This window comes from Gadus chalcogrammus, chromosome 23, assembly GCF_026213295.1.
Source record: "Gadus chalcogrammus isolate NIFS_2021 chromosome 23, NIFS_Gcha_1.0, whole genome shotgun sequence".
In the NCBI taxonomy this organism is placed as follows: Eukaryota; Metazoa; Chordata; class Actinopteri; order Gadiformes; family Gadidae; genus Gadus; species Gadus chalcogrammus.
In genome coordinates this window covers 6,452,095-6,472,094 of record NC_079434.1, presented here as the reverse complement: position 1 = coordinate 6,472,094, position 20,000 = coordinate 6,452,095, and the positions used below count along the sequence as shown (strand labels likewise).

The following is a 20,000-nucleotide window of genomic DNA, read 5'->3' as shown; positions in this document are numbered from 1 at the left end:
TTGCAGAATGTGCAGGTAGAAGTGAAGTTTAACATGGTATGAATCAGGATGAATCAGGATAGAAAACTCTTTAATATGGAGCAAAGTAGATAGGGAGTTCCAATGCCTATACTATTTGTAATCTTAACATGTATAATATGATGCATGACAGCAATATAGCTGACTGAACTGTCAGAAAGATTAGAGGAGACCGTTTTGCCCAATCAACCATAATAATTTTCCTTTTTTTTCATATTAATAAGACAAACATGCATTAACATTTCCAAAATGTAATTTTGCTGTATTTTAAACGTTGAAACTTGTAGATAATGAATTCAAGGCTAAAGAACGAAGGGAAACTCAGAACATTTTCATTCTCAAGCTAGTCCTGCAGAGCAGTGAAGAAACCAAGGAAAAGGGGTAACACCGGCCTGCCCTGGGGGATACAGTTCTAAAACTATACACAGTATCTGAGGTGCTCACCGACAGAAACCATAACCTGAAACCCACCGAAAATCACAATCCTTGCCAGCCAAGAGTTAAATAAATTAACATTTAAACTCAAAGAGCAACCCCTTCTTGTGTATTTCCTGACACACATAGGAAAGTGTCATGGTGATTGAATGTAAAACAGAGGATGATTCAGAGGGTGAGCCGCTAATAAAGCGTGAGCGGCCGCTAGGGGGCACAACCTGAAACTACAGGGGAAAAAAGCAGCAGAAATATTAAAAAAAAAACTTTGGGAAGCACTGTACCCGATAAGTTGTTCCACCTTGAGTGAAATATGAGAGGCACTGCTCTCGATACACACATTTCTTGTGCACACACACACAAACACACACGCACATAGACACACACAACACACACACACACACACACACACGCGGGTAGATAAAAACTACCATCTCTTCTCTGCATTATGAAAGGCCCTGCTTCCGATAATGACAATATTAATTATAGAAGACCCTGCTTCTGATAATGTATAACATTCTGAAAGGCATTCCGACAATGTCTTGTATTCCAGAAGACCGCACATTCCGATACTATACCTCATTATAGAAGACCCTGCTTCTGATAATGTCAATATTTAATTATAGAAGGCCCTGCTTCTGATAATGTATAACATTGTGAAGGCACTCCGACTGACAATGTGTTTGATTACAGAAGACTGCATTCCGATCATTTAGTTCTTAATAGAAGGCCATGCTATTGATAATGGATTATGTCCTAAAAGGCGTTCTTACGGACGATGAGTTTGATTGCAGAAGACTGCATTCCGATAATGTATTCATTATAGAAGGCCCTGCTTCTTATAAGTCCTTTCATTATAGGACACTGCTACGCAAATCTCTTAAATAACGCCTTCCACTTTATAATTGACTAATGACTTTGCAGCCAGGGCAACGTGAACAACTCCTGGTCATTACAAACCAAACAACTGCAAAATTCTGCGACGGTGTTGAAAGGTCTTGCATTTTGGGATGGCCAAGGAAAATGTTACGTTGCAAGGCTGTGGTCAGTTCTCTTCAACAAATTAACTTGATGAATGAACTTGAGAGCTGAACACAACATCTTTAAAGCACATTAAATAGACCATAGGGAATTGTCTAGGATGGCCCAAGAGCCCTTCATTCTCGTTTCACAATAAAAGCACCAAACAAAAAGGTGTAACAAAACAGTTGAAGCTCATACTGTGAAATTAACCGCACCTTTAGATGACATGTGTACCGCATATGGCCATGGGCTGTTGACACAAATGCATTTCTAACTTGAAACGGCACTTCTTTCTTTACGCCGGGGAACCATCGTCCTGTCTCCGTGGAAACGGAGCAGGAGTGGTACTGAGGAGCAGATGCTGCTAAGGCTGAGACGGTATAACCGTCATAATTATGGAAGTCACTGCTTCCGATAACGTTGCGTAGATAAATACAAAAATAAAATAGACAAACTTAAATTATAGCGTACACTGTCGCTGATAAAATAAATATTATAAATAGTATTGAGGATTATATCACACTTAAGGTTTTAAATCAAGATTTTGTTTGGTTTTTAGTACTGCACACATGCATGAGGCGCTGGGTCAGAGTTTCGACTGATATAAATTATCTTAAGTGCAATATCCTTACAGTGCTTTCAGCAAGAGGTCTTCACGGGAAAGAGGTCTTCACGGGAAAGAAGCCTCCTCAGTAACGTACAGTGTTTGATCGGTTGCGATTAAATGCCGCAATTTACCTTTGACAGAATAAACTTTGCAGCTAGTGCCCACTAAAGTTAAACTGCAAAGCTCTTTATCTGATCAATGTATCTTAACCCTAACACAGCCTTGAATCCCTCAAAATCCACACACACACACTTAAGAGCAACCACTCATCGTGAAATATAAGGACGCCAGCATACACATGTTTGTCTTTCTGATCAAACGAGGTGATGTCACTCTTTGTAGTTTGCATAGCTAGTGACCTTGCATCCATTTTACCTAAAGTGCAGTAATGCACGTTTCATCAGAGGTGGTGCCTTCTAAACGGTTTGATTTCAGAGTAGTTACTCTCACCCCCCCCCCCACACACACACACACACACACACACACACACACACACACACACACACACACACACACACACACACACACACACACACACACACACACACACACACACACACACACACACACACACACCCCTAGCTACCTACCTACCTAACACCCACCATCCCTCCCACCCTCCGTCCGTCCGTCCCTCCCTCCCTCCCTCCCTCCCACTCTCCCTTCCTCCCGATCACATCTCGTTGTCCACCTCCCAGATCTGCCCGGCCATGCTGTCAGCACAGCTCTGCAGGGTCCAGGTGGCCAAGGCCAGCTGGACCTTGAAGTGCTCCATGTCGCTGGTCTCCAACAGGGAGGCCAGAGTGTGGGCCCCGCGCCCGGCCAGCAGGTGGCGGAAGGGAGTGTCTTGAGGCGTGACGTAGGGGGACAGGAGGCATTGCTCCGCCTGGGTGGAGCGAAACGCAGAGAGGAGGGGGTTTCATCAGAAAGGGAAGGTCAACCCCTCAGGTCACTTTCTTCTGTTGAAAACGGTTACGTTTGGGTTTCTGCGGACATTTGTTTGACACGTTTTGCCTAAAATCTATGGTCATCAAATGGTGGAAGTACTATGTCAAATATAAGTCTGTACCGTCACAAAAATGTGAAAACAATTGAACAGGGTGGATTTCTATCGGCTCTGTTCCCTAACCTGTGGGCATCGTTGCACTGGATGCCAAACCCCTCATCTGCTCCTTAATGAAACGTGTCTGTATTCCCTAATAGTCGCATTGAATTCAAGTGTCTGCAATGACCAAACATATAGAAATCGGACGGGTTGGGCATGCCTTTGGATCTCAGCAGTCAGGTGAACAAAGAGATCTCTGCAACTTTGTAAAAATCAAAGTGTAACAATAGTGGGTAAGTACAAAGGCTGGAGACCATCACAGACGTCCTTATTAAACAGGGTGGTCTACTCACCACCATGATGCGCTCGTTGATGATTCGGCACGCCTCCGCGTCATTAAAGTCTGTGTTGAGGAAGGCTGTGTTGAGGTCGGCGGTGGCTTTGCTGTAGGAGCCGCCTGCGCTGGCGATCCAGGTGTAACTGACGTCGCTCAGCGTGCCGTCCTACCACACACACACACACACACACAAAAAAACTTTGAAGAAAACATTTTTAAAAAGCAGAGATAACTGACGGCAGGGTGCAACCAAGGTGGAAACCCACTGACTATAATACTACAGTTGATTCAACACCACAAGACCTCGCAATATGAAACCCTGGCAGCATCACATCAGGGAGCTTCCAACCCAGACGTGTGCTGGACAGACCTACCACGACCGGCCCCCACCAGGGGGCTACGCATGTGTAGCCTGTGTGCGGTTGGAGCCTGTGTTCGCGTGGACCCCGTGTGTGGTGCGTGATGGTTACCTTGGTGAGCTGGGCGATGTGGCGGACCAGTTTGCTCACTGGCTCGTCGATGGCCTCCACGTTGCGACTGAGGTCCAGGGGCAGCCTGTGGTCGTGGACGAGCCGCAGGACCATCCGTCCGGCCAGCGTTGCCGCGGCGAGGGCGGTCTCAGGGGTCTTCTGGCCAGTGCTGTAATCCAGGTGGTCCTTGTTATCCAGGCCGGTGCCGTAGTAGCTGTACGCCTCTTCCTGTGCGCGACATATGGACATTGCTCATTACATTGACAGTAATTTAATTAATCAATCTAATTTAATGATAAATTAACTGGTTCTTTAAAGTTGCTATGTCAAACAAGATTGAGCCCCTCCCAGTTGGTAGGCACGTTTAGAATATCGTCCAGAAAACAAAACAATGACAGTGTTTTGTTCACTCTAACTGGCTGTGTAAATGTGTGACGTGCGCTAGCTTATCTCGGCTGGCTGGGAGGAGTGAGTGGGAGGGGTTAGGTCTGAGTGGGAGGGGTTAGGTCTGAGTGGGAGGGGTTAGGTCTGAGTGGGAGGGGTTAAGGTGAGTGGGAGGGGTTTAGGAAGAGAGGGAGGGGTTTAGGAAGAGAGGGAGGGGTTTATGCTTAGTGGTAGGAGTTGATGCCGAGTGGGAGGAGTTGATGCCGAGTGGGAGGAGTTGATGGTGAGTGGGAGGAGTTGATGGTGAGTGGGAGGAGTTGATGGTGAGTGGGAGGAGTTGATGGTGAGTGGGAAAGTTTATGGTGAGTGGGAGGGGTTTGGGTGAGTGGGAGGGGTTTGGAGTGTGTGGGAGGGGGTTAGAGTGTGTGGGAGGGGGTTAGAGTGTGTGGGAGGGGTTTAGAGTGTGTTGGAGGGCTTACGGGTAAGTGGGAGGGGTTTGGGGTGAGTCTGAGGGGTTTAGGCTAAAAGGTAGGGGTTTAGGGTGAGTGGGAGGCTTTTGGGTCAGTGGGATGGTTTGGTGGGATTTGGGAGCATCGATACTGACAATCTTGTAAACAACGAGAGGAAGGGGCTGGCCAGCATTTTGTTTTACAGAATACGTCAGTTGTAGTGTCTGATTTGTGACCCCTGACAAAATTGCTAATTAAATCCAATAAAACAAAAGCCTTACACCCTTGGTGATGATGTGGAAGGACATGGAGGGGATGCCAGAAGAGGTGAGGAAGGGATAGGCCGGGTCATCTAGAGCCATGGGTCTCAGCCTGGGAGGAGACAAGACACAAGACACAGCTGAACAGGTCTCATCCTCCCGTTTACCATTACCACTGATTTAGCAGACGATGGATCAAAAAATATGTATTATTCATGTATCTTTTCCACCATTTATAACAACAATCCAATTGTGCCGTTATGAGTTATGAGAATGCAACCCTATTTAGTCTCACCAGTCCTTCCCTTCCAACGTATCATACACGGTCCCGGGCTCAGTTGGACTCCTCACCTGGAAACACAAACTGGGTCAGAAACCCCCACCGCTGCATCCAAACCCACACAACTAAACATTCTGCTCCATGCTTCATCGTTCAACAGAGAATCCATCTTTAGGGTTTGATCCTCAATGCACTACTTCTGCTCACATCCTTGATGGTCTTCTCGATGAGGCCGCGCAGCAGGGGGCTGGCCGAGGCCATGAAGCTGCCCTTGCCTGGAGGGGAGAGGAAAACGACACGTTAGGACCTCATCGAACACGCCGGGCAGAGACGTGAGGGAGGAGGAGCACGGGTGTGCACCGTACTCACCCATGACCACCCCGTCCAGGCTGATATAGGTGAAGGCCTTGTGGGCCAGGGAGGGAAGGTACCCCTGTGGAGGGAGGGAGGGAGGGAGGGAGGGAGGGAGGGAGGGAGGGAGGGAGGAGCGTGGTAAGACAACCGGACCACACGCTCAGCAGCATTGCTATTTGGAGACGGAGCCTAAAGTCTGTACCTCCAGCCACTCGGTGGCGCCAACGTTTCCGTACTCCCCTGCACTCCAGCTGGCAAACACAATGGACCTCCGGGGTCGGAACTCATCTGAACGGAATGAACACACGTGGTACCGCACTTAAACTAACATTTCAGTGGTATTTACATCACAAGGAAATCAAGGCTGATATTGGATTGCTTTTAATCGGAACATGAAGACACTTTTTTTTCTCCAATATCCACTTGACAAGAGATGGAAGGCGCAGATCTATACAGAACATTTACTAAAACAAGTCGTTTTTTTCAACCACCGTAATTAGCTCGTCATCTTAACGACTGATAAGGGAACCGAATAGCGAACCTATTCATACCCGAGTCGAAACACAACATGTAAATCTGAATGGGCGCCTCGTAATTCCTCCACAGACCGGACACAGACCGCTGGTGTGGTGATGCCCTCACCTTTCTCCACCATCTCGTAGACGGCTCGGGCCAGCTCCATGAGGACGGCCGTGCCCACGGTGGACCGGGCGTAGCCGCGTCCCCACGAGTCCCTCTGGGCTCCGATGATCACGTAGCGATCTGCACACAACACAATGAGACAAAACGCACTCACCCATACAAGCCATCCTAGATGCGGCTACTGTGCATTTACCCCCTGTAGATGACATGTGCATAATGTAGAGTCTAGTGCTGCTCCACTACACCAGTTACTGCCCTGGATAGTGAGGATGTGGGACGTTATTTTTGGGATAAACACATGAACTAGTCCGCAAAATGACCCGCTTTGGACCTACCGGGGTCGACGAAGCCCTTGATGACTCCAAACACGTTGTGGAGCTCTCGGTCGACCTGGACGTTGTTGATCTCCACCGTGGCGTTGACGCTGCCTCCCAGCCTGTAGGTGACGCCTCTCAGGAGTCCTGTGAAGCTGCTGTGGGCCTCCACCTCAGGCCCGCCGATGTCCCTGGACCACGAGGGAAACATGACAGCCGATAAGGTTTGGAGATCCAACAAGAGGGTGGAATGTCATCAAAGACCGTCAGGACCCAACATACAGTTCGTCTTCATCGTGTGATACTGATGTTGTTATTTTCGATTAATAGGCAGGATAGTATATAATAATAATAATAATAATAATAATAATAATAATAATAATAATAATAGGTTGAATTTTAGGAGGCGAACAAAGTTACTTTTGGCAGGGAGTTGAAGTAAATATATACCGTATCTATACAATACAGTAATATGATGTGAATATAATTATTAATTATCATGTTCTCAATGTTTGTCGTCGACTGCAACTCTGTACACAAATGAAGGAAAAGGTTGCGCTACCGTAGGATGGCGGCGGCCATGCTGGCAGTGAGGGTCTGGGCAGGGATGGAGGGCAGGCCCGAGGACCTGGTGGGGAGGAAGCGGGTGTGCTTGATGGAGGGGAAGCCAGGGGTGTTGGGGTCTCCAGACCCCAGGTGGACCTGGGGGGGGGGGGGGGGGGCAAACCAGACAGGACCATTGAGATGTGTGTGAAAAAATAACCCTCTCCTTCTCAGGAGATACAAAAGGCCTTTAGGCAGAGAGGATTGGAGTGGGGGCCACAATAAATAAAATACGAAATGTCCAAATTAATTAATTTATCAACACTCATCATCTTCATTTTATTAATACAATTATTTATATATAAATGAAACAAACGTAATCTTCTACAAAAACTCCCAGCATTAAGCGGTGTCGGGCATTTTAACTTTAAAAAGGTGTGTGTTTCACACATACAGGAGTCCAGCCCAGACCAGCACACAAGGAGAAGGGAGGGTTGCTACTCACGTGTCCAAAGAGCTCTGTATCGTTGGTGTACTTGTACTCCTGGGGGTCTGGGTACACCAGAACCGCAGCAGCTCCCTTGCTAGCAGCATTAGCCACCTGAAAGCACAAAAACACAGTCAGTTTGACCAGTCTTAACCATGGTCCGCCAGGAAAAGACTTCAACCACATGAATAAGAATCCAATGCAGAAGGATAGAACTTATTATTTACACCTCAAAATACAGCATGCATTCACATTTGAGCTAAACTTCATGCTAGTAATACATTTTTTCTACTCCCGTTTTGCGATATTGTTACTATAGTTATTAAAAAGGATTAACTAGGCTGGTGCTAACATACATGCTTCATGCCTTGACATGCTAACAGCCGTACCAACCTGCTGGGCAAAGCTGATCTGTGGGGAGGCGCGGATGAGCATCACACTGCCCTCCACCGCAACGCCCTTAACCTCCAGCAGGCTGAAGTCTTTTGGGCCAGCGTAGTTACCGTACACCACTTTACCCTGCACACACGGTAAGTAAAAGGATCTTTCAGGCCATTTCATTTGCACATCTCCAGATATACTTTTAAATAAGTTAGATCTATCAGGTAGTTGAACCATTTGTTCCGGAATTAATTTAGATGAGAACAACAGATTTTCAATCATTCTAAATACCGTAATTTTCGGACTATAAGCCGCGCCTTTTTCCCCATTTTTCGAGTCTGCGGCTTATATAACGGTGCGGCTAATCTATGGATTTTACAGGTTACAGACGAGTCCACCGACTTTAAATCTATGGGCTCTATGACCGGTCCGTGCCCCGCCACCAGTGGCGGGCTCCAGCAGGAAACGCTGGAAGTAGTAGTGGGGACAGAAAATGCAGCTGCAATAGTTTGCTGACCTGCAATAGGTTGGCATTTTTGCGTTCTCTCTTCTCTGCCTGTTTCTCGAGAAAAACGGGATCTCGTTGGAAGCGCGATGTATGCGCAGGCGCCGTTTGGGCATAACAATATGGCGGCTGCCGTTCAATGTAGTTTTCATCACCACCACCGGATTATTTTTCATTTATTTCATTACAGCACGTCCCCTAAACGTTACAACATAATCGACACGAATGAGCACAGCATCGAGCAGTGGAAACGTGGGTTTATTTACTATGAAGTTCGTATTTTTAATTGTTGAAATGAAATCAGCGGTGACGAGCTAGTTGTTTTGGTAGCGGCTAAAATAGCATGTTGCGATACTTTGTACAGGGGATCACGTCTGCGCCGAGTAGATGCGCAGAGGGTTGAAACAGCGCTTGTCCGGTCTGCTCACAAGAAGGTTTCTTTGGCCAGTTACTGTGATTAAACACGAGTTGTTTAATGTTCACAATGTATCGTTTTTCATGGGGAAAATGAGATGCGTCCCCGGGACGCATGGATAGTGAGTTTAGTGCGTCCTTTCAGATTTTAATGAGTCAGGGACGCAGGACGCGTACCTAGCAACATCACTGCACCCGCGGCTTATAGTCCAGTGCGGCTTATCTATGTACACATCATTCAATTTAGCTGCTGCGGCTTATACTCAGGTGCGCCTTATAGTGCGGAAAATACGGTACTAGAAAATGCCTTTAATAGAAAATGTACCACATACAACACGACTGCTCTTTGTATACAAAGCATGCATTTCTTTTAATTTCTCATTATTAGGAATAAATACAAATTTGAACCTAGAGTATCCCTAAATGAGAGAATGGCAAATTATTTTTTAAACCAATAATATACTAATCTATTTTTGTGAAGCTCAACTTTGTCAACCCCAGAATCAGTACATTCAGAATCAAGACCTCCAAGTCGCTCCTATACGTTTGTGTCATACGGACGCTCAGGTCCAGATGTCCCAGACCAAATAACCATCTCACATAACACATAGATATAGAAAACGTTCAGGTTGTGGTGCGTGTCCGTTGATCTCACCTGGACGCGTCCCTTGGCGCTGTAGGCCAGGTACCCTTTAGGCTGGAACACCTCCTTACCAAACCGAACTGTGTTGGGCTGGTTGCTGTGAAGCAGAAGGTCAAGGTTGTTTTTGCGGTTCCCTCACCAAACAAACGCGGTTTGCACTGGTGTGGCTGGTGCAGGTACTCAAAAAGAATGTGATAGCGTGAAGTTATTGCAAAAGAAGAGCGCTTTATGTTACTTAAACTACATTCCCATTACGAAGCTTAGTGCCAAATACTTTTAAAAGGAGACATAGTATCACAGTGTGGACAAAAGCTTCATACAGAGCAAGAGATAAGAACTGTATTAATCCCAGAACAGAAACTCGGGATGAAAACCACTGGATCAACTCTCCTAGCAAATGAAAAAAAAAAAACTTTTGCATATGGCCAGATTTGAGAATGCACTGTGCTCGTCTACTAAGCAACGCTCAGAGCCGATCTGTGTTAGCATTATCTGCACATTTATACAAACAGGATTAGCATCAGCCGCTCAAAGCATGTATATAATCAGGGTTAGCATTCCTTCAGCTGCATTGTATCTTATCTTGGTTAGCATGTATTTACCTGTCTTGGATCGGCAGCTGGACGTTGTTGATTCCCATCCATGGCTTCATCTCCTGCTGTTTGAACTGCAGGAGGATGCGGTTCACCAGCTGCTGGTCCTCGTTGCTTCCTGCAGTCCGGGACTCCACATCTATATCACTGCAGACAGGGGGGGGGTCAAATGTAGATTTAGTATTCATAGTAATTAGCAGGGAATGACATTGTCATCAAGCAGCGTGTAGGGGTTAGGCATCTTGTTGACCAATGCCTGTAGGTAGACTGGGGGGACATCGAGGCTCAAACACAGGGAGGCAACTGTACACAGAACTGAATCCTGCATGAGGCTAGGCGTTAGGTCTAGGTAGGGATGGGCGATATGGCCTAAAATCCATATCGCGATATACATTGCAACCTATTGCGATAACGATATATATCACGATATATAAATCATAATAGAACCATTTCAGGAACAGGTTACATAGCCTCCAAGGAAAGCCAAACTGCTAAATGTATAAAACAAAAGAAAGAAACTTAGTAGGCCTATGTCGTTTTGAGAACATTTATTTTGCAAAACTGTTATCATACAACATAATGTTGTAGCTGCAGAGGCTTAAACAAAGAAAAAAAAAATCTTCTGTGTAATGACGTATACTTCTCTTAATTAAATTAAAACTGGTGGTGTCTTGTAAATAAAGAAACGGATACTGTGAATTAGGGAAATACGTATTAGGCATGGCTATTTTAAATAAAGAAAAATCTTCCAAGTGTGTGCAGAGATACTTGATATTAAAACATAAAAGTGCAAAGTGAACGCATAACATTTTAAAATGAACACGAAATGAGGGCAATCACCAGCTCCTCCGTTTCGCTTTCAGCCATATTTGCTTAGATGACGATGATGCGTTGAAGCCGGTTGCAGCTCATGGCTCTTTAAATTTCGTGGGTCGCGGATGATGCGTTGCAGCCGGTGCAGCTCGTGGCTCTTTAAATTTCGCGGGTCGCGGATGAAGCGATGCAGCTGGTTGCAGCTCGTGGCTCTTTTTAAATTTCGCGGGTCGCGGACGATGCGTTGCAGACGGTTGCAGCTTGTAGCTCTACCCATGACCCGCTCTTTATATTTCGCGGGTCATGGATAGATCGCGTCAAACATGCATTATCGCGATAGAGCAATGCAACTAAAATCTCTATCGTAGGCCATTTTTTATCGTTTATATCGTATATCGTTTGTATCGTATATCGTTTATATCGCGCATTCCTAGGTCTAGGTTATCATTAATCCATTCATCCTTGATTAAACCTCCCTTAACTAGAGCCCGACCGATATAGGATTTTTAAGGCCGATACCGATACAAATATTTTGTGATTTAAAAATGTGATACATCGGCCGATATATATATTTTAAAAAAAATCCAGAAACGCACATGAATTAAGTCATGTTTATCGACTTTAGAGAATTTATGGGGATGTTCTTTTAATTGTTATTCAAGCGCTGTATGTCTCGTGACATTCGTGTTGATACCGAATAGTTAGAAAAATGCCTAATAACGGCCGATAATATCAGCCTGCCGATATATCAGTCGGGCTCTACCCTTAACCAGACTTTTGAATTCATCATTTGACAATTGATCACAGAGGAGAATGCTTATCCACCAACCAAGTTACAACACAAAGTCAATCCTAAAACATCAACAGTGGTCACGTTTCCATCGAAAGGTGAAGCGAATCTTTAGAAAGTTCACAAAAAAGAAATTCAGATTAGGTGCGTTTCCATCAAGTGGTTTGAGCGGAAAACTACATGCCTACCAGGGCTTGTCGTATCCTTTTATAAGATGCTCTCTTATGGTCAGGTCTTGATATATAGTGGAATTGCGTTGTTGTTTTCCATCTAAAACAGCTGTGATGTTTTTTTCTTCGATGAGAGCAAGGAAAAGTTGTACCTCTTCAGCGGTCCTCACGCATATCTATTAAAAGGCGTATTCAAAGGATACATTGTACATATTTATAATTCAAAATGCGTCCCAGCCTTTATACCACAGATACTCTAGCATATAACCGCGTTGTCTGATTACAGTTTAATTCATTTTTCACAATTGACCAGCTCTCGTTTTGAAGGCTGAACAGACAATTTGACTGGAACTACTTAGTAGTTCTCCATATATCAGGTATTAATGGATGTATATATATATATATATATATATATATATATATAAATATATGATGTCTATGTTTGTATATCCTTTAATTATACCGTAACGCTTAAATATATATACATTGGCGCTACAAGTCTATGTCGGCAGAGTTGCTATGGCCGGTCGTTATGCGGAAATCAGAAAGACGTTGTCAGTCCTGTGTGTTCAATGTTCGCTATGTCACAGCTGTTTCGAAAAGTGTGTTTCCATCTCTCATTTTGCACATTTACTCTCTTTCGCATTAGTCAAAAAACACCTCAAGCGAGCGGAAATTTTTTTTGCGAATTAGAGGATTTTTATGCAAATGTTGGTGTTTCCGTCACTGTTTAATGATTCAATACTTCAAAATTGGCATAGAAGCAGTGGGATGGAAACGCAGCTAGAATGTCATATGGTTTCTGTGGAAAAAAAACTTCAACGAATATCATATATAGAATCATTTTTCATTTGCTTTTCAAAAGTACCTGCGGTTGCCGATTAATACCACCTATAAGAAGCCATAACCCTTTAGGGTTGTTCCCAGGGAGAATGGATCAATACATGATACAGAACCAGTACCTCAGGGCCTTAGTCAGCGTCTGGGCACTCAGCCTCTCAGACAGCAGGCTTGTGATGTCCCTCCAATCCATAGACGGTTTCGGAGCTTCTGCAGGCACGGGCGGATTTTCCACAGACGACTGAACTGCCCCTGCTGTGGTACAGCTGATTGGCTGCTGCTGAGGCTTACTGTGGCTCACGAAACCAATCAGGAGGCCTGGCAAGGATAAGGCCACGGGCAGAGGGTAGATGAGTCAACACAAGGAAATTCTCCTTCGCAGGGTTGCCAGAGGTGTAGGCGCCTTTGTATATGTGCCTCTTTTACGGTATAGCCCAACAGGTAAGACATGGCATTAGCACGAACAGGGTTAAGGGTTCGAGTCCCACTGCGACTCGAACCCCACTGCTACCCTTGCTAACAAAACTTAAACTCAAGGTATCGCTAAACAATTTGGATTTAAGTGGCCACAAGGCACACCTTCTCTATTGATGTTTTTGCCCATTAATAGAACATGTCACAAGAGGTCTAGTGCACTTTGGTCTACTTTGTTTGTTGACAATTCAACTCAAGGAACGAATGGAGCTCCCACTTTATTGAGATGCACCAGTACTAACCCTGTCTTTCTGATCCCTATAGCGACTGTGCATCGAGTCTTTTCGGTAGTCAAAGGACTTGTCTTGTATGTAAATGTAGGACGCGGGCAAGGATGAGGAGGACGAGGGTGGGAGCTCACCGATGAGGAAGATGAGCAGGGTGCCGAGGGCCATGTAGAAGTACTGATGCCGGCGCTTGGTGGCCGGGCTGGGCTGGTAGGAGGGGTAGCCCGCGGCCGGCTGCCCGTTGACCTCTGTGGTGTCGTCCAGGGTGTCCTCCGACAGCCTGACCTCCACATGCTGAACCCCGTCTCGCTCCGGCTGCAGGGAGAACCGGCTGTAGCGGCCACCACGGACCTGGAGGGAGGGAGGGAGGGAGGGAGGGAGGGAGGGAGGGAGGGAGGGAGAGAGAGAGAGAGAGAGGTAGAGGGAGAGAGATGGAGAGATGGTGGTAGAGGGAGGGAGGGAGGGAGAGGGATGGTGGTAGAGGGAGAGAGGGAGAGATGGAGGTAGAGGGATGGTGGTAGAGGGAGGGAGCCAGGGACAGATGGAGGGAGAGGGAGAGTGATGAACAGACAGTCCAGAGGGAGGGACAGAAAAAGAGAGAGAAACAGACGAGTATGTATCAAAGGGAGACGAAAGATACATTAAGGAGAGTAAAACCAATGTACAAAGAAAACCAGTAACAAATTTGTCGAAAAAGTAGATCTACAAATACAGAGAGCACATGACTCCTTCATTTAGCCTGGGGAGAGGCTAATAAAGTTAAAACATAAATCAATAAAGTACAGATAATAAAGAGAGAGATAGACATCGCCTTTTGCCATTATTTTGTCTTTGAGGCATCAGTTATTAGAGGCAGGTCAGTTGAGATGTTGGAGATACCAAAATATGAACACATCCTTTTATCTCTACTTTGTTGTGGGGTCAAGCAGAAACTGCATGAATCATTTTTTTTTTTTCCTGCATTTCCAGTGACAATCCAGCAGCGGCAGTGCTCTGCTGCTGGATGCATAGGGGAAACATTGAAGAGACCTTGTAAACTAAGAGATTACATAAAATGTTACTCTTACTCTCAAAAAAAACTAACGGAATACATAGAAGTTACAAAAGAACATCCAACCCACCATGTTGTTGAACGCCGTTCTGACTCGCTCCATTGTTGACACTGTGGTTAATCCTCAAACTGGAATGTAGAAATGGGGTCAACATAAAAACAAAACACAACAATTAGGGAGATGGACGGATGGAGCATGGAAAATGTTTGGTCGACATATATAAGACTTATTTTGATTCAGGCCAGTGACAGCTCAGCATGACTCACACAGTCAGTTTGATCCACAGAAGGGCCTCTTTTGGGGCCTCAAGGTCAAATGTTCCAGTTACAAATCTTCTCCACCATCAGACCAAATAGCCAACCATCAGACCAAATAACCAACAATCTTTAAAAGGTCAAGTTTCACATGACCTTATTAAAGATTGTTGAGTCTTTACCAAAATAAAAAGAAACACTATTAAACCCAACCATCATTCTTTTAATAAGATAAGAAAGAAAATAAGAAGGAACAAACAAACCAAATGAATTCCTAATCTGTAAAAATATAATCAGTATTTGCTCATAGACAAGAATGTATCAGCCCCATGTTAGCCTAGAAGCTAGAAAGATTTGCAGTATGAGGAAGTTGCGGAATCCCCCACACCTTTTTGACATTTACGAGAAGTTACTTCCTCCACGACAGACTAACGGTGAAAACCACCCACAGACCCCAAAAAAACACCTTAACCGTGACAGCCTGGCATGCCTTTGGTTGATTATACCAACCTAAAGGTCATCTCAGTGAAATGCCCCATAACAAACACAGTTTAAGCCAGATAGACCCATTGGTGTTTTGAGTGAGGACAGAAGACAGAGATATACCCATTGTGTTTTTAGTTATGACATAGATGGGCTTATGTTGTGCAAATCCTACTTTCATAACAGACCAGACCCATGGCCCATGGATGCTCACCAGACTGTCTGCGCAAAACCAGCTCTACCACTCCCCTTTACATTCGCCCGCTACATCACAGCCCATTATTGTTCTGTCAGAAAATATATTCCCAAGTTCACCCCATTTAGACTGATTGCATGAAAACACAGAGCTTGCATGTGAAACACTGATATCATGAGCTCTTTTAAAACAGGTGGCAAGTTAAAGAAAAGGAGACCAATTGTGTCATACAAGGAAGTGTTTTTAAATCTTTATAAAGTGTCCTACTGTAGAAAAGCGGTCTAAATCCAAGGCATGTCTTATTATTAAAATCCCATTCTATACATCTGTAAAGATACAAATAACTGCATATTATCATCATATGTATTCTACAGCTACTCCCCAATAGTATGAGTATCACGTTTCCTCTCTGCACTGTAGTTATATTACTGCGACACTCAAGCGCCCCCTCAGGGATCAATAAAGTATAAAGTCATAGGCTATCTGCAGTACTGTGTCGACACAGTTCTCGTTCTTCATGGTTTAGGTTGAAACCGTAGTTCTAGACATATGGGAAGTTAAGGTTAGCCACATCGTCTGTGTATCAAGGTCGTGATATAGAGACTATCCCCACCATGTCAGAGATCCAGGTGATATTAAATAAAAACGATGTTGGGGAATGATAACGTTATGCTGCTGACATACTATTTAGTTTTATAAAACAGTTATTTCCGGCCAAGTAATTTGATTGGACAAGAGGCATTACATGAGTGCTGATATAACAGCACTTGGACGTTTAAGTATACATTTATCACTTTACAGGTGATCTCATAACCTTTAAATTATGTTATTAACAGTCTTTATGTAGCTTTGATTGCAACAATCAAAAAAATTATCACATTTCCAGACACAACATTGGAGTTCAATTATGAATAGTAAGAAGGGTCAACAGAGGACGAAGAGAACGTAACGTAACATGTAGACCTATTCAAAGTAGCAAGCTAGTGTGTCTATGTGTTGCTTGGTAACCGTTCACTCCCATTCCAGTTGCAGATCTATTTGGGTCAACAAACAAATCATAATCCATTGTTGCTTATTACTGTAATCTAATAAACGGTGCATGTAGATGTAGAACTGTTGTATAATATCACACTACTCTCAACCATGCATCATTTGCCATTTTATAAATCCATTGCATGAAAAGTAGGATCTTTGTCAGTTAGCAGCACTATAAATTCCCCTTGAAGTTCAGGTTCACGCACGGCTCTTCAGGAAGCTACTGGGAACTGCCAGGTAATGTTACGATTAGAGTTTAGATTTCTGGCAGGTAGACAAGCCTGAGAAGCTTGCCCAGCCAGTCTAAGTGAGGCTTTCACCTGTAAATGAAAACGCTAGGAGCTACACAAAATTGTAGGTACTACAAAATTCTATTTGCCATAGAAAAGGTCATTTGAATAGATTTTCCTTATGCTTTGATGAATTACCTTGGATGCCTCTAACAATGATGGACAATGTTATAAAAATTACACCCATTCACATCTAGCTAAGTGTAAATGACCCTCCGCCCTCGCCCACAATTATATCGTTATTCACAATTTATGGCACATGCACACTTGACAGGCTGTAAATGGCAATTAACTGCCGGGAATTAGTCAAGTTCAAAGGCATTCACAGAAGCAGGGAATCTCTTTTCCTTGCAGTAATCACTCACAAAGAAGCACAGTGAGGTTTAGTACAAATCAAGTCCATACGAGATTTGGACCATATGAAAGTTTGGGTTATTCCATTAACTTCACAGGATTTTCTCCAGTCAGCCTGTAATGTGTCTACAAACACACTCAACGAGACAGGTTGTGAAATATAGTTACTACCGTGCAAGCTTCCCTGAACAAATCTAGCCGCAGCACTTCCTTCTGTTGAGCATGGGGCCTTACCGGTTCTTTTGTGTGTGTGTGTGTGTGTGTGTGTGTGTGTGTGTGTGTGTGTGTGTGGTGTGTGTGTGTGTGTGTGTGTGTGTGTGTGTGTGTGTGTGTGTGTGTGTGTGTGTGTGTGTGTGTGTGTGTGTGTGTGTGTGTGTGTGTGTGTGTGTGTGTGTGTTCGTTCTTGCTTACTGTTGGGTGTGACAGTTTTATACATTTCAATATACTTGTTTGACCAAATAGTTAATACAGGAGCGGCTATTACGTCATTACTCAAGAAGTAATACTCTCACGTAATTACTTTAAGTGAACTGCAGGAAGTAATGAAAATAGTTGGACAGGACGACTGCGGGGAGCCTCAATACAGGGTCGGAGTGACAAGGCATTAAGGGTAGCCTCGGTCCTCAATGCATCAGATCATCAGATAGCAGATAATATGGTTTAGATTCGACCCAAGTGTAGTGCTGCCAGATCCGGCAACACTGCCAAAGTGCTTCTTATTCCCGGCTGGTCAGCCTCATGGACCTCATGCAGATGGGGAGGAAATGATGCAACCTCCCCTCCTCCGGTCATCTTATAACCGCCAACAATCCCCACTCAATGGTGTGTTGTTCCAGGAGAGACTAGCTGGAGTCAGCAACCAATGCCTAAACCAGACAGCTCTACATTTATATTTTCTGACAACTTGCTAAGTGCGCCATACAGAAAACCACCACAGCTCCCCAGCGTTTCATGCAAGTGAACATATATACGATAAAATAAGATATGGCCTCCGAACACGTCAAAACTGTCACAAGCAGCAGCAGCATCCTCTGAATGAACCAAGTCGACTACTGCAGTTACTGGTTCGTAAACGGCAGAGGCAATGCTAACACAGAAATATACTTATTTAGCATTAACATACTTTAGATATATGGAGATACGTGCAGATAATACGTTATTATAGTCTCCTCACCTTTATTGAAAGTAGCGTCGACAGCCGTAACTGTGAAATAGCGCGCGTCAACCTCTGATGTCCTTAAGGCGCGTCTACTTCCGCACCACGTGTTGAATTTTCCTCGCACGTAGGCGCCTCGTGTCCTTGTCCATTCATCACCGTACAACTACACAGTTGGATTACAGGCCACGTCATTGGTGGGGATGACATACAATTTATTGTGAGATCAATCAATCAGCTATCACGTTAAGATCAGGCCCATTGTGTTCTATTCGTGGCAGTAGTTCATGGGAACTACTGCCACACAAAGAACACTATTTAACAATTAGGCTACAACATTTTTGATTGAGCTGAATTTAAATCAAGTCAAGATCATTGAAGAAAGGTTATTTACATATTACAGGCAAGATGTATTATTATATTTGAATATTTTCAAATATAAGTGCACGTCTTTTAATTGTCAGACGTACTGGGACCTGACATTATTATGGACGCCAGCAACTATTTAGGGCATAATATGTTATATGAAAACAAAATATTGGACAAAAACCAAGACAAAGATATGCCTACTAGAAGCAATAATTCCATGGTAATGATATAAAAATAAAGCAAATCCAAATATATAGAACATCCATAGTCGAATTATGTGCTGAAGCAGTTATCTGCAATGTCAAAGTTTATTAAACAATTGAGGTTGGTAAGGTTATAACGTCACATATGACTTTTTCGAAAAACTGGGATGGAAAGAACCTCCTTCGTACTGCGGGTGTCTGGTGCTCCGGTAGCAGCAGGGTGGAGAGCTGATGAGCTGTCCGCCCGTCGGGTCTGATAGCAATGCTGCGTGACCTCACCATGAATATATATATATATATATATATATATATATATATATATATATATATATATATATATATATATATATATATACATATATATATATATATATATGTATATATATACATATATATATATACATATGTATATATATATACATATATATATATATATATATATATATATATATATATATATATATATATATATATATATATATATATATATATATATATCGAGAGAGAGATGTAATTGATACAAAAGTCTCAATTTGAAAAAAATCGATTGCCACTTTTTTCCGCACACCTTTATAGTCTCAATCCTTTACCTGTCACCATATAAGAAAAATGTGCTGCCTTCACACAAGCGTGTGTGTGTGTGTGTGTGTGTTTGTGTGTGTGTGTGTGTGTGTGTCTGTGTGTTTTTGTGTGTGTGTGTGTGTGTGTGTGTGTGTGTGTGTGTGTGTGTGTGTGTGTGTGTGTGTGTGTGTGTGTGTGTGTGTGAGTGCCTCAGAGTCTGTGAGCGCGTGCATGTATGCGTGTGCGTGTGTGAGAGAGAATTTCCTTCCATTACTTTTTCCATACCAATAGAGCCAAAATAATTGAAATGAATTACGAGAGACTATATTCAAACAAGATTATATTTAAAAAGGGAAAGCTAAGATACACCTTTCATCTATGGTTTTCCATTAGCAATGATCACTTGCTTCATCGACCACACGGTGGCATATAAAACCTGCCCTCTGTGTGGCGTGTCCGACTAGAAAATGTATCGCGAGATTTAGGCTGCTGTAGGTAGGTGCGACGCTATCAGCGACGGGAGGCTAGGCCTATGTGAGAAACGAATGAGAG

General features: G+C 43.9%; 1 protein-coding gene across 1 annotated transcript; it reads right to left on the bottom strand.

Moving 5' to 3' along the window:
• Positions 1 to 2,746: 2,746 nt before the first annotated feature.
• Positions 2,747 to 18,436, bottom strand: tfr1b (transferrin receptor 1b). The gene is made up of 19 exons (XM_056583761.1): positions 18,334 to 18,436; positions 14,617 to 14,675; positions 13,630 to 13,846; positions 12,917 to 13,112; positions 10,191 to 10,328; positions 9,601 to 9,685; positions 8,039 to 8,164; positions 7,664 to 7,759; positions 7,178 to 7,317; positions 6,637 to 6,806; positions 6,302 to 6,421; positions 5,862 to 5,947; positions 5,675 to 5,738; positions 5,513 to 5,580; positions 5,321 to 5,376; positions 5,047 to 5,137; positions 3,933 to 4,160; positions 3,479 to 3,628; positions 2,747 to 2,966 (listed from the first exon to the last, which is right to left on the bottom strand). Exons 2-19 carry the CDS (start codon positions 14,647 to 14,649, stop codon positions 2,754 to 2,756), a joined length of 2,277 nt encoding a protein of 758 aa, XP_056439736.1. The 5' UTR covers positions 14,650 to 14,675; positions 18,334 to 18,436; the 3' UTR covers positions 2,747 to 2,753.
• Between the last annotated feature and the right edge of the window lie 1,564 nt (positions 18,437 to 20,000).

What these genes read in the sequence shown, in the direction of transcription:
- tfr1b (XM_056583761.1), bottom strand. Translation starts at nt 14,649, where the DNA reads ATGGAGCGAGTCAGAACGGCGTTCAACAACATG. An exon ending in ATGGCCGCCGCCATCCTACG is followed by an intron (nt 6,807 to 7,177) that starts GTAGCGCAACCT and finishes CTCGTGGTCCAG; the next exon opens with GGACATCGGCGGGCCTGAGG. An exon ending in TCAACGAGCGCATCATGGTG is followed by an intron (nt 2,967 to 3,478) that starts GTGAGTAGACCA and finishes CGCTCCACCCAG; the next exon opens with GCGGAGCAATGCCTCCTGTC.